The sequence below is a fragment of the Lepisosteus oculatus genome, chromosome 9, assembly GCF_040954835.1.
Source record: "Lepisosteus oculatus isolate fLepOcu1 chromosome 9, fLepOcu1.hap2, whole genome shotgun sequence".
Lineage (NCBI taxonomy): Eukaryota > Metazoa > Chordata > Actinopteri > Semionotiformes > Lepisosteidae > Lepisosteus > Lepisosteus oculatus.
In genome coordinates this window covers 15,151,724-15,166,391 of record NC_090704.1, presented here as the reverse complement: position 1 = coordinate 15,166,391, position 14,668 = coordinate 15,151,724, and the positions used below count along the sequence as shown (strand labels likewise).

General features: G+C 40.4%; 3 protein-coding genes across 4 annotated transcripts; 2 read left to right on the top strand and 1 right to left on the bottom strand.

The window, feature by feature from the left end:
* Positions 1–1,433: 1,433 nt before the first annotated feature.
* Positions 1,434–4,462, top strand: magoh (mago homolog, exon junction complex subunit). The gene is made up of 5 exons (XM_006634834.3): positions 1,434–1,622; positions 2,293–2,351; positions 2,570–2,680; positions 3,541–3,623; positions 4,253–4,462. The coding sequence occupies exons 1-5, from the start codon at positions 1,535–1,537 to the stop codon at positions 4,350–4,352; spliced, it is 441 nt and encodes a 146-aa protein (XP_006634897.1). The 5' UTR covers positions 1,434–1,534; the 3' UTR covers positions 4,353–4,462.
* Positions 4,463–5,939: 1,477 nt separating this feature from the next.
* On the top strand, positions 5,940–9,327 carry czib (CXXC motif containing zinc binding protein). The gene is made up of 8 exons (XM_006634900.3): positions 5,940–6,042; positions 6,128–6,211; positions 6,956–7,012; positions 7,413–7,494; positions 8,050–8,081; positions 8,514–8,591; positions 8,690–8,755; positions 8,921–9,327. The coding sequence occupies exons 1-8, from the start codon at positions 6,037–6,039 to the stop codon at positions 8,996–8,998; spliced, it is 483 nt and encodes a 160-aa protein (XP_006634963.2). The 5' UTR covers positions 5,940–6,036; the 3' UTR covers positions 8,999–9,327.
* A 260-nt stretch (positions 9,328–9,587) lies between these two features.
* Positions 9,588–14,584, bottom strand: cpt2 (carnitine palmitoyltransferase 2). Of its 2 annotated transcripts, XM_006634901.3 has the most exons (5): positions 14,174–14,584; positions 13,358–13,438; positions 12,981–13,087; positions 11,519–12,826; positions 9,588–10,797 (listed from the first exon to the last, which is right to left on the bottom strand). In XM_006634901.3, exons 1-5 carry the CDS (start codon positions 14,362–14,364, stop codon positions 10,469–10,471), a joined length of 2,016 nt encoding a protein of 671 aa, XP_006634964.3. In that variant the 5' UTR covers positions 14,365–14,584; the 3' UTR covers positions 9,588–10,468. The 2 variants fall into 2 exon arrangements, with proteins under 2 accessions (XP_006634964.3, XP_015211158.2); XM_015355672.2 differs by lacking the exon at positions 12,981–13,087 and having other exon boundaries at positions 14,174–14,265.
* Between the last annotated feature and the right edge of the window lie 84 nt (positions 14,585–14,668).

Below are 14,668 nucleotides of genomic sequence, written 5' to 3'. Positions count from 1 at the left end.
CTTTTTTTCAAGAATCTCAAGCTGTTGTAAAATGGCATTCATAATACACAAGGGAAGTCAAAAGTAAAAACAACATTTATCCTAGTGAAACAAATTATAAACTCAAATTATTCTCTTAAAGCCATGGTGAAAAGGGAGGAAAAAATGACATTCACAAGGTCTTGAATGAATGAGCACTTATGTAGTGCTGCACAGCTCAAGGCTGTCTCTAACATTGTGTGGAAGCAGCCCTTCTGGAGACTAACAAAACTCAAATCAGCAGATCTCAGATTAAGATCTGAACTATGCCATATGCTACAGGTCTTCAAGACCTGGAGCTGGGCCATGCAATACCTTCTGAATTTCACAGTGAGCTACTATAATTTGCAGATGGGAGACACTATTTTTGGGTATTCTGTAAAGTAGGATTTATATAACAAATTGACAAAAGAGTCAGAGCTTCAGAATCTTAGATGGACAAAACCTTTATTATCTAATAGACTTTCCAATAAACTGCTCTTTAAAAATGTTTTAATTCCCATTATTCCATGATATGGCATTAGGTGAGGAAAAAGAGGTTCATCACAACAATGCCCCTCGTAAAAGATAATCGGAAATAGTACAGTATATGGCAAATGACATTTGAACAAGAGATCAAAACCACACAGTTATTTAGAACTGATTGGAATGTAATCATCAATCCTGATTATGTAAGCATGACCCCAGCCATTTCAGTTTGCAAGTTGTAAAGTAAATAAGATTAGCTATCTCTTCTGGTTTTGATAGAAGAATACAACCAAAGTCTGCTACATTTTTTAACCCGTGACTGAGTAATGTTTATAATATGTTGATTATTATTTTATTACTCATACTGTAAATTAACTTTCTGTGCAGGCACACATTACCAGAAAGCTGTTTATTTCTGGTACGTCTCACCAGTCCATTGCAGGGCATTCACAGTCTGAAAGGTGGGAGGAAACTAAAGCACACAGAGAAAAGCCACATGGCCAACATGTGAACTTCACACACAAGGGTTTCCTGGTCTGAATCAAATCCATGACCAAAGAACTATACAAAGAGAGGTGGCGACTTTACATGAAGGTCTTGCATTTATTTCTAAATTATATGCGCCCTATTATTCCTATTTTTGTCTGTTCTTCAAATGTGTTGTTTGCGCCAATAAACGTTAAACTGCCCCCTATTGGACCGGAGGTTATTCCATTCCAGCATAAGAAAAGTGTAGTAGCACGTGCCTGTGATATTTATTTCTCTTCGCGGAATAATCGTAGGTTATTCTGAAAACGTTTAGATAAGGCAACCGTGTTCTCCATAATATCTTCACAGTAATGTTTGTTGCTAGAATATTAACTGGAAAAACGCAAAAGAAAGAACACAATCTCCCATTCTTGATTATTCGTGGCGTCATTATAGAGCGACCCGCCTGGGTGACGTCAGTAAACTGTGCCCTCAGTACGCGGGCGTTGTGAGGGAGAGCGCTGAGCAGTGTGTGTCGTTGTGATTCCCGGTTGAACGGTGCACTGTGCTACGCTGAGAAATGTCGAGCGACTTTTACCTGAGATACTATGTGGGACATAAGGGGAAATTTGGGCACGAGTTTCTGGAATTTGAGTTTCGACCCGATGGTAAGTCAGAAAAAGAGGCCGAGAGTTGAGTAGCTGTGGATTTGGGCCTATACGGTACTTAAGTCCTGAATCCTAATATAGAAGTTGATCGTCGGGGTACCAATTGAGGGATTCTCACTGTAAACGTGGATGTGGTTGAATCACCATGTTAATTTAGGTATTTGAGGCTGGATACTTTCACCAGCTCTGATGGTGAAAATATGTCCCGTATGATACGCTTTTAGTACCCCATCTCGCTTAGATATAATAATCTTAAGTTTGTTTCTGAAACAATGAAGAGAAAATGCCAATCAGAAAATGAATGATACCATGAAGTGCCGATGTTGAAAGGCCCTGTTTACTTATTCAGAATATATCGATAAAATCAAAACGAACGCGAAGTTCACTAGGCAAAAACCGATACAAACTTAACCGAAGTAATACATGATTGCACGATATGCTTAAAAAATTACCTTCTGTGGCAGTATTTCCTCACGACTTTGGAAACTTGTGATATACATGTTTTGATCTCATTCTTGGGCAATTGCATTTTTCCCGTCTGAAGGTATTCTTGAAAAACCTCGATTTCCTAGCGGAAGCACTGCACGCTTTCAAAATACGAAAAGATCAGGAGTGTTTGTTTCTTTAAGTGAGACTTACGGTTTTTGCAACTTATTTTCATTTTTTACAGGGAAGCTACGATACGCCAACAACAGCAATTACAAGAACGATGTCATGATCAGAAAAGAGGTGTGTATGCCTGAGACTTATCTTACATTATGAAATACTTTAGGAAGTATTTTTAACTGTTCATTTTCTGCGATTAAACAAATTTTATTCCATTTTTTTGCGGTCATCTACATTAGCATTAGAGGGCATTCTCTTATCAATTTGTTAAGAATGAGGAGATAAAATTGGCATATCATGAGGCACTGAAGCTTTATAATGACCTTTCTGTTTTTCCTAAGGCATATGTACACAAAAGTGTGATGGAGGAACTGAAAAGGATAATAGATGACAGTGAGATCACTAAGGAAGATGATGCACTGTGGCCACCACCTGACAGAGTGGGCAGACAGGTCAGTGTACTTCTGTTTTCCTTCAAGGTGTTTCTAACTGCTTCATCTAATTCACGGTTGCAGGGGAGCCAGAGCCTAACATGGCAAGCAGCGGGCATAAGCCAGGATACACGCTGGACAGGATGCCAAGTGGAAACTTGCACACAGGGCCAATTTCCAAGAAGCCAATAAACCACACGGATAGCACCCCATGTCCAGAATTGAACTCAGGGCCGCAGTGCTCCAAGGCAGCAATGCTAACCACTGTACCACTGTGTTCTGGTCATCTAACAAATGGTCCTTTTTTACATCTCAGTATTCTTGTTTGATTCCATATCCTGGTTAATTTCACTTCCACTTTGGCAAAAAAGTGATACTTGATTATCAAAGCATCTGCCTGAGTTTAGATTTTATGAAGAGTACTTCTGGAGAGAGACACAAAGTGCACCACAGACATGGGATATGAGAATAAGTAATGGTAAATGGCAGCAGCATTAGTCCTTTTAGTTTGGTTGGTGATCTGAGGATCTCATCCAGTTGCTTTTTGAAAGAAGCCAGGTGTTAGTTTTGAGAACATGGCTGGGCAGCTTGTTCCATACTCCTACGAGCCTTAATGGGGAAAAAGGTTGCCTTGCAGTTATGGATGATAGTTGTTGTTTCAATGTGCCATTTAGATGTTAAACTTTTAATTTCAGTCTCTTCAGTAGCACTGTTGGATTGAAAGTATTGAAATGGAGGAGTGGCTGGTGCTTCGTGTATGACTGGTATCATGGTCTTTTAGCTAGGTACAATATTTTAAATCCAAGTTTATATCTTGAGGCTTGCTCAGTAGGTGAGGTTTAACTTAAACTTTCCTAATTCATATGCTAAATGTCTTGTAGGAGCTGGAGATTGTAATAGGAGATGAACACATTTCATTCACAACCTCCAAGATTGGGTCCTTGATTGATGTCAACCAGTCCAAGTAAGTATCTAGTTTGAGGTATTGTGAAGACCCTGTAAAATATGTTATATTTTTTTACACGTGGTATATGTGTCAATTTATGTTTTCTGCAGTTTCACCTTTTCTACAAATATCCTTAAAATATATTTGTTTTCTTTAAAATCAGATCATTTCAAAATGTAAATGTGCTGCATTTTTTATAGCATTCATCTTACTGACTTTAACATACAAATGAACAATCCTTACTCCTTAAAACAATTGTAGTGGAAAATGTTTGTGATACTTGAATATAAATGTTTATAGTTTGTGCACAGCAGGTATAATTCATTTTATAGTTTAAGACCACATGATTATTAACAAGAGGAGGTCATTTCACCCATCTAGTGCCTTTGATTTATTGTAGTTGTTGTGCAGATCTCATCCAGCCATTTTGCTGATTTGCACAGCCCTTTGTGAGTCCTTTTTCTCGGTTTTAAATGCACTTTTCTGTGGGTTCGCTTTCTTAGTCCTTTGGAATTAAATCAGGTCCCCTAATAATCCTTGTTCAGGAATAAAGATATTTTATTTTAGCACATTTGTCATGAATATCCTATTTTCATAATGGTGATGATGTGGTGTGTGTGGTGCAATAAATGTTTCCTTTATTTCAGGGATCCAGAGGGGCTCAGAGTATTTTACTACCTGGTTCAAGACCTTAAATGTCTTGTCTTCAGTCTCATTGGTTTGCACTTCAAGATCAAACCCATCTAAGAGTGAAGATATTTCTTATGATTCTTGTGTGCTTGCTTTGGATTATTTGTACATTGCTTTGGGGAAACTTTTTTTATTTTAAATAAAATAATGAATGAAAACGTCTTATATTCCTTTGTGTGATGAAATAATTTGTTCTGTAGAAATTGACAATCTGCTTGCATATTGTCACAACGAACAGGAGATGTAAAAATTCAGTTAGGTTTATTTTGAGCCTCTATTATTAAAGCGGTTATCTTAGTTGTTTGTAGTGGCTTTTATCCCAATACATCCCAAAGTGTTTTAAATATAGAAGGGAACCCTTGAGGGTAATGTGCAGCAGCCTCACTACATAACTGATAAGGTGACAAAGAAAGTGAATCATCATCTAAATTACAGAGAGCTGTAGTTTGGCCCAATTGTGCAATTTCATGGTGGAATTCAGGGTGTTGGGATCTAGAAGTCAGGACCTCGGTTTGACATGTTCGAAAGATGGCACCTTCTGTCTCCACAATGTCTCCAGCTGCCATCTTGGGACATTTCTTTAAAAAATTATGGTTTAAAAGGAAGAGTTTTACATACTCTTCCACATCACCACTTGGAGCAGCACATTTTAGAGGTCACTAACTGGGTCAAACTTTGCTTGGCTTTTGAGATCTAACGAGATCAGGCTCGAGCAGTGGTTCCTAACCCTGGTTTAGGTGGGCTCGCAGCATTAGAACATTGAATTGGAATTGTAATTTCTTTCTCTACCAAATTATTCCTTTATGTCAGGTTTTCAGAACCTCCATGTATTGTATATAATCAATTGGTCCACTGCAGAAAGAAATGGAACTTGGCATTGGAGTATGTGATGCAGTCATCCCCAGCTGTGAGTTAATCATAAATTGATGACTCGCTGTTTAGTCAGAAATATGAGTGACCGAGCTGAAGAGTGGAGGATTCATGTTCTGTAATGCTGATGTTGGAAACATTCTGTTTGAAGTGGAGTATTTCTGAAACTTAGGACTTAGTGCAGAACTAAGTACCGTATATGAAAAACCAAAATGAGCAGATCAGTTAAAGGCATCAATTAACACGGTGATTTAGAGATAAAAACGAGCAAACACAGTGGTTCCCTTAGGATAAGGGATATGACCATTGTATTAGAAGATGGAAATAGCTGTTTTTATTAATCTTTTAGGAAAATACAAGCCTTTCGAAGTGCAAAAGCTATGAATCTCAGAAAAGACCTAGGCACTGTAAATTAGAGACCAGTAGGATTTTCAAAAAATAAAATAAAACGAGTTCAAAAGTTCTTAAATAATTACTTTTTAAGTTGTCCTGCAGTCACTTAATTATATTCTGAGATTATTAATCAACATCATGCGTCGATGTTACAACACCCTTACTTGATCATTTTCATTCAAATGAACGTTTTGCGTTTTGTTGGTTAAGGGCAACAATCACGAAGTTCAACAACAAAACAATTACAATACTAAAGTTTCTCAGTACTGCCGCTATTTCAAGACAGAAAAATTAGTTTAGACGATTTTTCAAATCAAGTGTCCCTATTTTTACTAGAGGGCGCAGGTGAGAAAGCAGAAAGCGTGGCGTATATTCGGAGATTCATGTTGTCATTACGCAAAGACATTAGTGTAACACAGCCTAACCAATAGAGATAAACGTAAAAAAATACGGCAATTCACCAGTGAGAAAGTTCAAGATGGTGGTAAGTACTAGTGAAATGTGTCAATTTAAGTAGCTTGGTATTATTTGCATTATATTTTCTATATATAATTTAATTTTGTTTTCAGAAATTTGGTCTGCAGTTTAAAGCTACTTTGGAAAATATCACAAATGTCCGGCCGGAGGGAGAAGATTTTCGCTGGTTCCTAAAGGTACTGTGTCTATAAACGTTAACGTTGGCCATTCAAAAAGTCAAAACGAATTATAAAGTAATAGACTTATTGACAAAACAGGTTTGCATTATTTTGTTTAATAATACATTAAAATATTATTCTATTTTAAATAAAAAACATTTTTTTCTTAAAAATGTGTTTCCCGAAATGCAGTATTGTTGACAGCACAGATAAAAACGTACTGTACTGCAATTCGTGCTTTAAAATGAGCTGGAAGACACACCCCTACGCTTCTGTTACTCACGGATGCGTGATAACATTGATAATAGACGTGCATTATTTCAGATGCATTTATTATATTTAATTGATAAACTTTTCAGATTAAACTTTTTGTTGTTGTTTTTTACTTTAGCAGTGTACGACTCATAATTCCGAAGGACACTACAGACGTGGCACATTGTGTAGTACAGAATAGGTTATACATTACATGATATCTTGAAAAACCTACTAGGTTGTATTTCACGTTTGCTGTGTGCAAGAATTTATATCCTGTTTTTCAAAATCTGTTGCTTTATTCTTTTGCAATAAATAGAAGGCTACAAGTGTTGATTTTATTTCTTTCTGTCCAATTAATTGCTTTAACGTTATTTTTGACTATTCATAACTCGTTTCTGCCGCTAATCTTTGGGATGTGTTTACTGTATATAAAGTAGCTGTATGGGGGGAAATTCATTTGTGTATATGTTGTTCCTTATGCATTTTTTAATTGATATTTTGATGCAGTTGAAGTGTGGAAATTGCGGAGAAGTATCAGACAAATGGCAGTACATCACACTAATGGTAGGTCTGGGTGTGACACAGCTTGTAAAACCTGTTGAGAGAGTCTTGTGATATTCCTGATGTCCTGACATTGCTTAGAGAAAGGGCATGAGTGCTCAAACATTCATGTCCTTTCTGGTCACTACAGCTGTAGGATGTAACCTTAAGTTTATTTTTTTACTTTCACCTTGAGAGATTAGTTAATTCATTTATGGTTTTTATATAGGTACAGTAAAGCTGTGCAATAGGAAAATGACACATTACAAACTATAGTAGTTTAAATATAGATTGCTTCATGTGAATAAGATAAATAATCACAAATATGGAATCCACATAGGAGACTGTTTCGTAACTGGGCAGCATGGGTCTTTCTTTGCTGTTTGCCATCAAGCTTTTGGTTTGATGGAGTGCTGTTTTACAGGACAGCATGCCTCTGAAAGGAGGGAGGGGAAGTGCCAGCATGGTCCAGAAGTGCAAGTTGTGTTCCCGGGAGAACTCTATTGGTGAGTTAGTTCTGTCTGGAGGATGCTATTGGTGTGGTGGTGTTTCTTGTGGAGAATTCTGCTGGTGAGGTAGTGTTGCATCTGGAGAATTCTGTTGGTGAGGCGGAGTGTTCTGTCTGGAGAATTCTGTTGGTGAGGTGGAGTGTTCTGTCAGGAGAATCCTGTTGGTGAGGTGGAGTGTTCTGTCTGGATAATTCTGGCAGTGAGGTGGAGTGTTCTGTCTGGAAAATTCAATTGCTTAGGTGGAGTGTTCTCTCTAGAAGATTTTGTTGGTAGGGTGGTGTTCCTTCTGGAGAGTTCTGCTGTTGAGGTTTTGTTCCATTACTAACCTGAACGGTTTTCCTTGTAGGAACTTATTGGGGAATAACCATGTATGTAGAGAACTGGCAAAAGAGTCCATCTGTATATATGACAGGATTTTAATGACTGCTAATAGATTTGAAAGAGAATGTTATTTTTACTTTTTCTGTTTGCATAATAATTGGTTTCAAATATTGACCTTTATTTTTGAGTGCACTTCTATGCATTATTAATATAATATTAATGTTTCAACAGACATCTTAAAGGATACCATTACTCCATACAATGTAAGTAAAACCTGGATTACTTACATGGATTTAGATTTTATTATGTGATTTTTGAAGTGGATTGTGCTGTATTAAAAAAAAATGTGTTTATGACAAGTATAGCTATTCTATCACTAATCCTACAGTATACACAGATATACAGTGATCTAATGAAAGAATGCCATCTGCAGCAATTTAAAGTGTAGTTTTTTCACAATAACGTGTAGCTGCCGAATTGCATTACAATATCTAATTCTTAGCTTCTGAGTTTAAACCTTTAGTAAGGCATGGGTAAATTACATGCTTATTATTATATAAATGCTTGACACAACACACTTGTTTCTGTCAGTAATCAAAGTAATGCTTTTAAGTACAATGAAAACATTAAGAATGAAAATAAGTGTGTGGTGCAACTCTACTTTAAGAAACCACTGACTTGTGTTTGTTCTTCAGGCTGAGGACAGTGACAGGTTTAAGACGATTGTGCAGTTTGAATGTCGAGGGTTGGAGCCGGTGGACTTTCAGCCCCAGGTGAATGGACTTTTTGTATATGTATATACTGGATATGTATTGGATACTATATGTAAGACTGTACTACAATTGCAGCTTGATTATTTTCGTCTTTTTAGGCTGGCTTTGCTGCAAAGGGAGCAGAATCTGGGACCCCATTTCCAGAGATCAACCTGCAGGAAGGAGTAAGTGGCTCCTTTTAGATTGAATGTTGTGAATAATAGGAGGTAAATCAGACTGTGCCATCCTGTATTGTATGGAACACACAAAGGTCACTGCCTTCCAATAATACAGTGCTGGGAAAACATTAGGTTCAAGTCATTTAGTCATTTTTCTCCCCCACTACTCAGGACTGGAATGAATATGATGAGAAGATCAGCGAGTCAGTGGGCATCTATGAAGTCACTCACCAGTTTATCAAATGCTGATCTCCTTGGATGGATGATTCTCCAGCTTCCTGGATACTCCCAAGACCTCATCACCTCACCAAACTTGAAACATGCTCGTGTGTCATGTGCTAAGCCTGTTCTAGTGACAGTGTGTGGGGTGGTGGTGAATCTGAACAAATTCAATACGCCGACGGCATTGTATTCATTTTTGCCAGTTCAGAGGCAGGTCAGCGCAGTGCTGACAGCAGGGCAAAGCCTTGATGCTATCTGTCCACATGGGTAAAAAAGTCTTTACTAAAAAGAGAAACTGCTGACTGTGGTATAAAAAAGCCTTAATAAAATCAAGACTGATAATCTCTTGCATTAGATGTCCCTGGTAAGACACTGTATTTCTTTTTGTGTACAATGATTATTAGATTAATGTTCTGCAATTGATACAAATTGCTTTTAAGAAGGTAAATTATTGCAAGTACAAATCGAGGGCAACACTCCAATGTAGGATTTTGAATTTACAAACAATAATTATTTAATTTATTTAAAGTGGGTTTCAGTAGCCATCTTTAGCTTTTAGCACAGTGCTAGTAATGTCCAAAAACATTTCAAAAGAAAAAAGGAGGGGAGAAGTCAATAAAGCAAACAATTTCCTTTATTAAGGCACAATTTTTAAGCATATCTGCTCTAAAATCAAACAAGGAGAGTCATGTAGAGGTTGTGTTGGTTTTAAATTCTTTTCACAGTGCTTCAGAATAGAGCATTATTTCTTGTGCAAAAATCCATTTTTAGCACAATCCTTTTGCTACAATTTTCAATAACAAACATTTGGTGAAACTCACTCATGAAACCATTTTTCACACCACATGAGGTTGCACTTTAAATATTTTTTTTTATTAACACTACCTTATAGTAGGTCTTCAAAAAACATAATATTGACTGCTATTTTTCAAATTTCCTCAATAACAGTGCTTTAGAATAAAAGTATATGCATTCAGTTAGAGACTGTTTCGGTCTGCTGCTGGGAAGATTAAAATGCAAGGTCTATCTTGTAAATCATTTTCTGTGTTCTGCTCTCAATGTTATAATTTCCAACATTTTGTAGAGACTAAAGATTAAATTCTGAAAACAATTCTTTGTAGGTGCCATAAAGAATTCTGCAGATTATTTTTAAATTCTGCCAGAGCTGTATCTGGCATTGTCATTCCTGCCAGAGGTGCATTATAACATTGTATCAGGTTGTGTGGGATGGCTTGAAGTCAGAATATTGTTTTGTAAAACCCTATGAAGTAGCCTGCCATGCTTCATTACTGATAAAACAATCCCAAAGATGGAGAGGGAATATTGCTGGACTAGAAAGCATTTGTAACAAAGCATAGTAGAACTGATTTGGATTTGTGATTTTGAAATGCCTCTCAGGTTCCTCTGAAGGAACCCGGGCATTCCCGGGTGAGGAAGTCCGCACTGCTAGCGCTTGCATCTGGCTACTGTTGGACTGCAAAGACTGCAGTGGCTTCTCTAGCTGATGGGCTTCCCCTCCAGCACTGTGAAAATGTCCTCGAGCGACTTGCTCACACACTGCAAGAACTCGTGCACGTTGCGGGTTGGGTAGCTGGAGACGTTGCAGCCGATCCAGTGGTCGTGGACGCCATAGCCCACCCCGAAACCATCGGGGACCACCGGCGCAAACCCACCCAGGCTCACCGCAGGGCTGGTCAGAGTGCTGGTGGACAGGATGTTATGGTTGATGGCTGCGTAGGCAGGGTCTTGGTAGAAGCTGGGCAGAGTCTGCCCTTTAGAATTGGCCAGGTATTTCATGGCGAACAGGTGTCGGTCGAACCCTTGGCCTATTAGGAAAATGAGAGGATGGTTTAACCAATAACTCATGTTAATAAACGCTCTTGAAGTTGCAACTAAATTTAAGTAAGTAAGCAAGTTTACTGCTTAAAATGTCAATTACTGTAATATCTTAACTTCCTTGAAGATTTAAATTTTTGCTTTTTCTATAATTTATTTGGTTGAATTCCCTCAGAATTTGGAAAACTTAAATGCTGGCTAAAAATTCAGTGCATTTTGTGTCTAACAATTTGATGAGCTGTTAATATTATCACCCATGTAGTTAAGATATTATTATTGGGAATTGGTCAAGCTTCACAAATCACAAGGTGCTGTCCTTCGGATGCAACGTAAAACCAAGGTTCTGACTCTCTGTGGTTATTAAAAGAGTGTTACCTCGGTGTCCTGGCCAAATTTCCTCCTGGCCTTTACCGGTCATGGCCTCCTAATAATCCTATGTGTAATAGCTAATGTGTGGTGAGCGTTCTGGTGCACTATGGCTGCCGTCGCATCATCCAGGTGGGTGCTGCACATTGGTGGTGGTGGAGGGGAGCCCCTATTAGCTGTAAAGTGCTTTGAGTGGAGTGTCTAGAAAAGAGCTACACTATATAAGTGTAAGCAATTATTAAATGGCAACAAACTAGAAAGCTATATTTATCAACCGCCTGGTGATTAAGCTGTACCTCTTCTTCAGATAAGACATACATGCAAGTAAATGCGAAAGGTGCCTACCCATGGCTGCCTCCTTGGTGAGCTGGCTATGGTATTTGGAGCACTTTCCCAACATCGTGAAGAGCTCATCCACACTGTGTTTGCAAGGCTCTCGCACAAAGGCGTTGGCACACTGCTGCGTGTGCACCGTTGCTGGGCGGATGGTCTCGGTGCGCCCGTGTCGGAACGCCGCGGTGCTGCACGACTCGTACGTGGCCACCGTCTGCCCGTACTGCCGCAAGAAGCCCATCTGGAAGGCCAGCTGGGCCACGGCGTCGGGGCTCAGCTTCTTCTTCTTCAGGGTCTCCTTTCCCCCTGTCTTGAACTCCATGGCGTTGATGGTCAGCTTGGACACGGTGGCCTGGAAGCTCTCTCGGGCCCTGGCGATGCCGTCCCGCAGGGGGCCATCCAGGATGAACTCCAACCTGCGGACTGCGGAGGCCGAGTCAGCCCCGGGAGCCGGGGCCGAGTCGGGGCCCACGAGGGGCTGCTCCGTCGTGTCCTTGAAGACCTCGTTTTGGAAGCGCAGAACCGCCACGCCGTCCCCCCAGGAGTGCTCGAAGTTAATGGCCGCGGACCCGTCCCTGGTGAGGATGATGCTGAAGGACTTGTCGAACCAGCGATTGCAGCCGTCGCCATGCAGCATGTTGTGAGAGGTGTGGATGTGGTCCCTCATCGACTCGTCGTCCAGGCACAGGCAGAAGAGGGCGCTGTCCACCTTCCCCAAGGCCTCCCCATTCCCGGCTTCCAGCAGCTTCTCCCGCAGCCCGGCCCACACGTCTCGGTTCTCGCTGGTCAGGAAGCCCAGCGGGAAGGCCGGGGGCGGCGCGGGGTCGTCCAGGATGAACTGGAGGTGAGCCTGGATCTCTGCCGGCCTCACCAGGTGGCCATTGCGGTCCAGAACGTCAAACACGTACAGGTGCCCCTTCCTCATGACCAGCAGGTGCCTCTGTGTCTCGTCCGTGAAGAGCTCGTCCCGGCGCGGCCGGGGGATGCGGGTGGAGTTGAAGAGGCGGAAGTACTGGGACATGTCCAGTGGGTAAGCGTTCACCATGTAGGCGCCGTACCAGGAGAGGGAAGGGGGTACGAGGCGGATGAGCTTCTTGAAGCCGCGCGTGTCGCTCTTGGCCGGGTTGAGGTGGAAGACCTCGGGCTCCAGGCAGCCGGCGCGCAGCGTCTTCATGAAGCGCACGGCCGAGGCCGTCATGTTGGTGGCGCGCACCAGCTGGTCGTTGTACTTCGGCTTGGGGTCAGGATTGAAGGACATGAAGGGATTGAAGTTCAGCACCACTGACTCCCGGGCAGACAGGTACATGTCAAACCAGGGGGCTACAAACGGAGAGGAACACACCAAAAAAAGAATAACTGAAGTGAACCGAGTAACAAAGTTTCAAAATAACCTGCCATGTTTTGCATTTTAAACCTCAAAGAGCCTATGTATGCTGCTTAAAATGCATAGATTCTGGAGGATTTGCTGTCCCACCAGAGATATAGCTGGTGTGTTTATTCTTCTTGTTCTGGGCCACCAGCTCCTCATGCAGCTCCTTTCCTGCACCATTCTGAAAGCTGCGGGCCAGCTTCTCAGTGTTGCTGCAAAGACACAACAACAGGGCTTGAGGCAGAGGGGAATAGGCCTGTCCCAGACTTCCTTGCAGCGATATGCAACTTAATGCAGGATATAAATGATCTTAAAGATGTCCACTAGCTTTAATATCTATCTATGGGATCAATAAAGTCTTATTTAATATATGATAGGACACTAAAGAAAGAGGTTTCAAAGAGGCTCCATTACACAATGGTTGTGCTGGAAAACGGAAAAAAAGGGTTCAAAGCTAAACAACATGGCACCATATTTCTTACCTGTACTGTTCATCATTTAATAGGGGTCTCTGGGCTGCTAAATATCGCCTTATTGTATCTTCCAGTTTGGGAATAGGCAATCTAAAAAGAAAGCTCACTTTAACAATATTATACATACAGAAGACAATCACATGCAACAGTATCCGTATATTGCAATGTTATCGGTTTCTGTTGGCCTCAATTGATACGTCAGCCAGAAGTCGAGTTCTGGATGCTACGTTAACTATCGGGGTTGCAAGGAGGATGTATTTACATGCAACACTGCGAAGCGCACAGCAGTCTCAAAACTCGCAGCAGATTGGCTGTCTTTATTCACATTGTCGGTGACCTCTCACCTACATTCTCAGCGACATCGTACCTCCTATGTACTATGCTGGTAAAGCATTTTATTGTCCTGTTAAGCCAATTATTTTTTTCCATTATATTAAACCTAGAAAACAATCAAGAGAAGTTTTGGAACGTGAATAACAGTAAAAGATTTACAAGGAGTTCACACATTCAGACGATTATTTACATGGATGAGAGGATAACTTTAAATTATGACTTCACATAAAGTTACAGTTAAGCACAGCACAGGGAATATATGTCATAACCGCTGGCAATTAACTAAAACGTTTCACATTCAAAATGTATAAAATTTAAAGACGCTTTTTGGGAATAATCTCCCAATTTAATTGTAAAGTACAACTTTGGAATCTGGATTTTCTTATTACATTTCTGTAGATTAATTTTGTTGTGTTTTCATTGACTGCATGTTCTAAAACGTTTTTCTAACTACTCTTAATGTGGGAGCAGGTATATTAAAACTGCGCTCACCTGGGTAAACTTTTCTGGTAGTGCATTGTTGGGACGATGCTCTTGTGAAGGTATTCCGAACCAGGATCAAGTTCACTGCTGTAAGTCCGCCGGCTGGACCAGTTCGAGGTGAAAACAGCACCGTTGACTGGAGACAGTCTCCCACACCTTCTCATAGCTGAATTAAACTGCACAAATACCAAGTTTGCCATCTGATTTAGCTACAGCCCGCAACAACAAGCAAAAAGATGGATTAATTCAATTATAGAAGCAGTTCAGCGACCTTAACACTACATCAAAAGTTATTTTGATCCTCAATTCCAATTTATTTTAAATTACAGTACACTGACTCAACCTAGACGATCCCTATTCCCATTCACTCTGACCCCCCCCAGACTAACTTCACCGATCAGGAAGTAGGTTCAATCGGTGTCCCACTAAATATAGTCCCCCCGCTACAACTTGTCTTTCCCCAACGATTTCCCCTACCGTACTATTAACAATTTTTTCACGCTT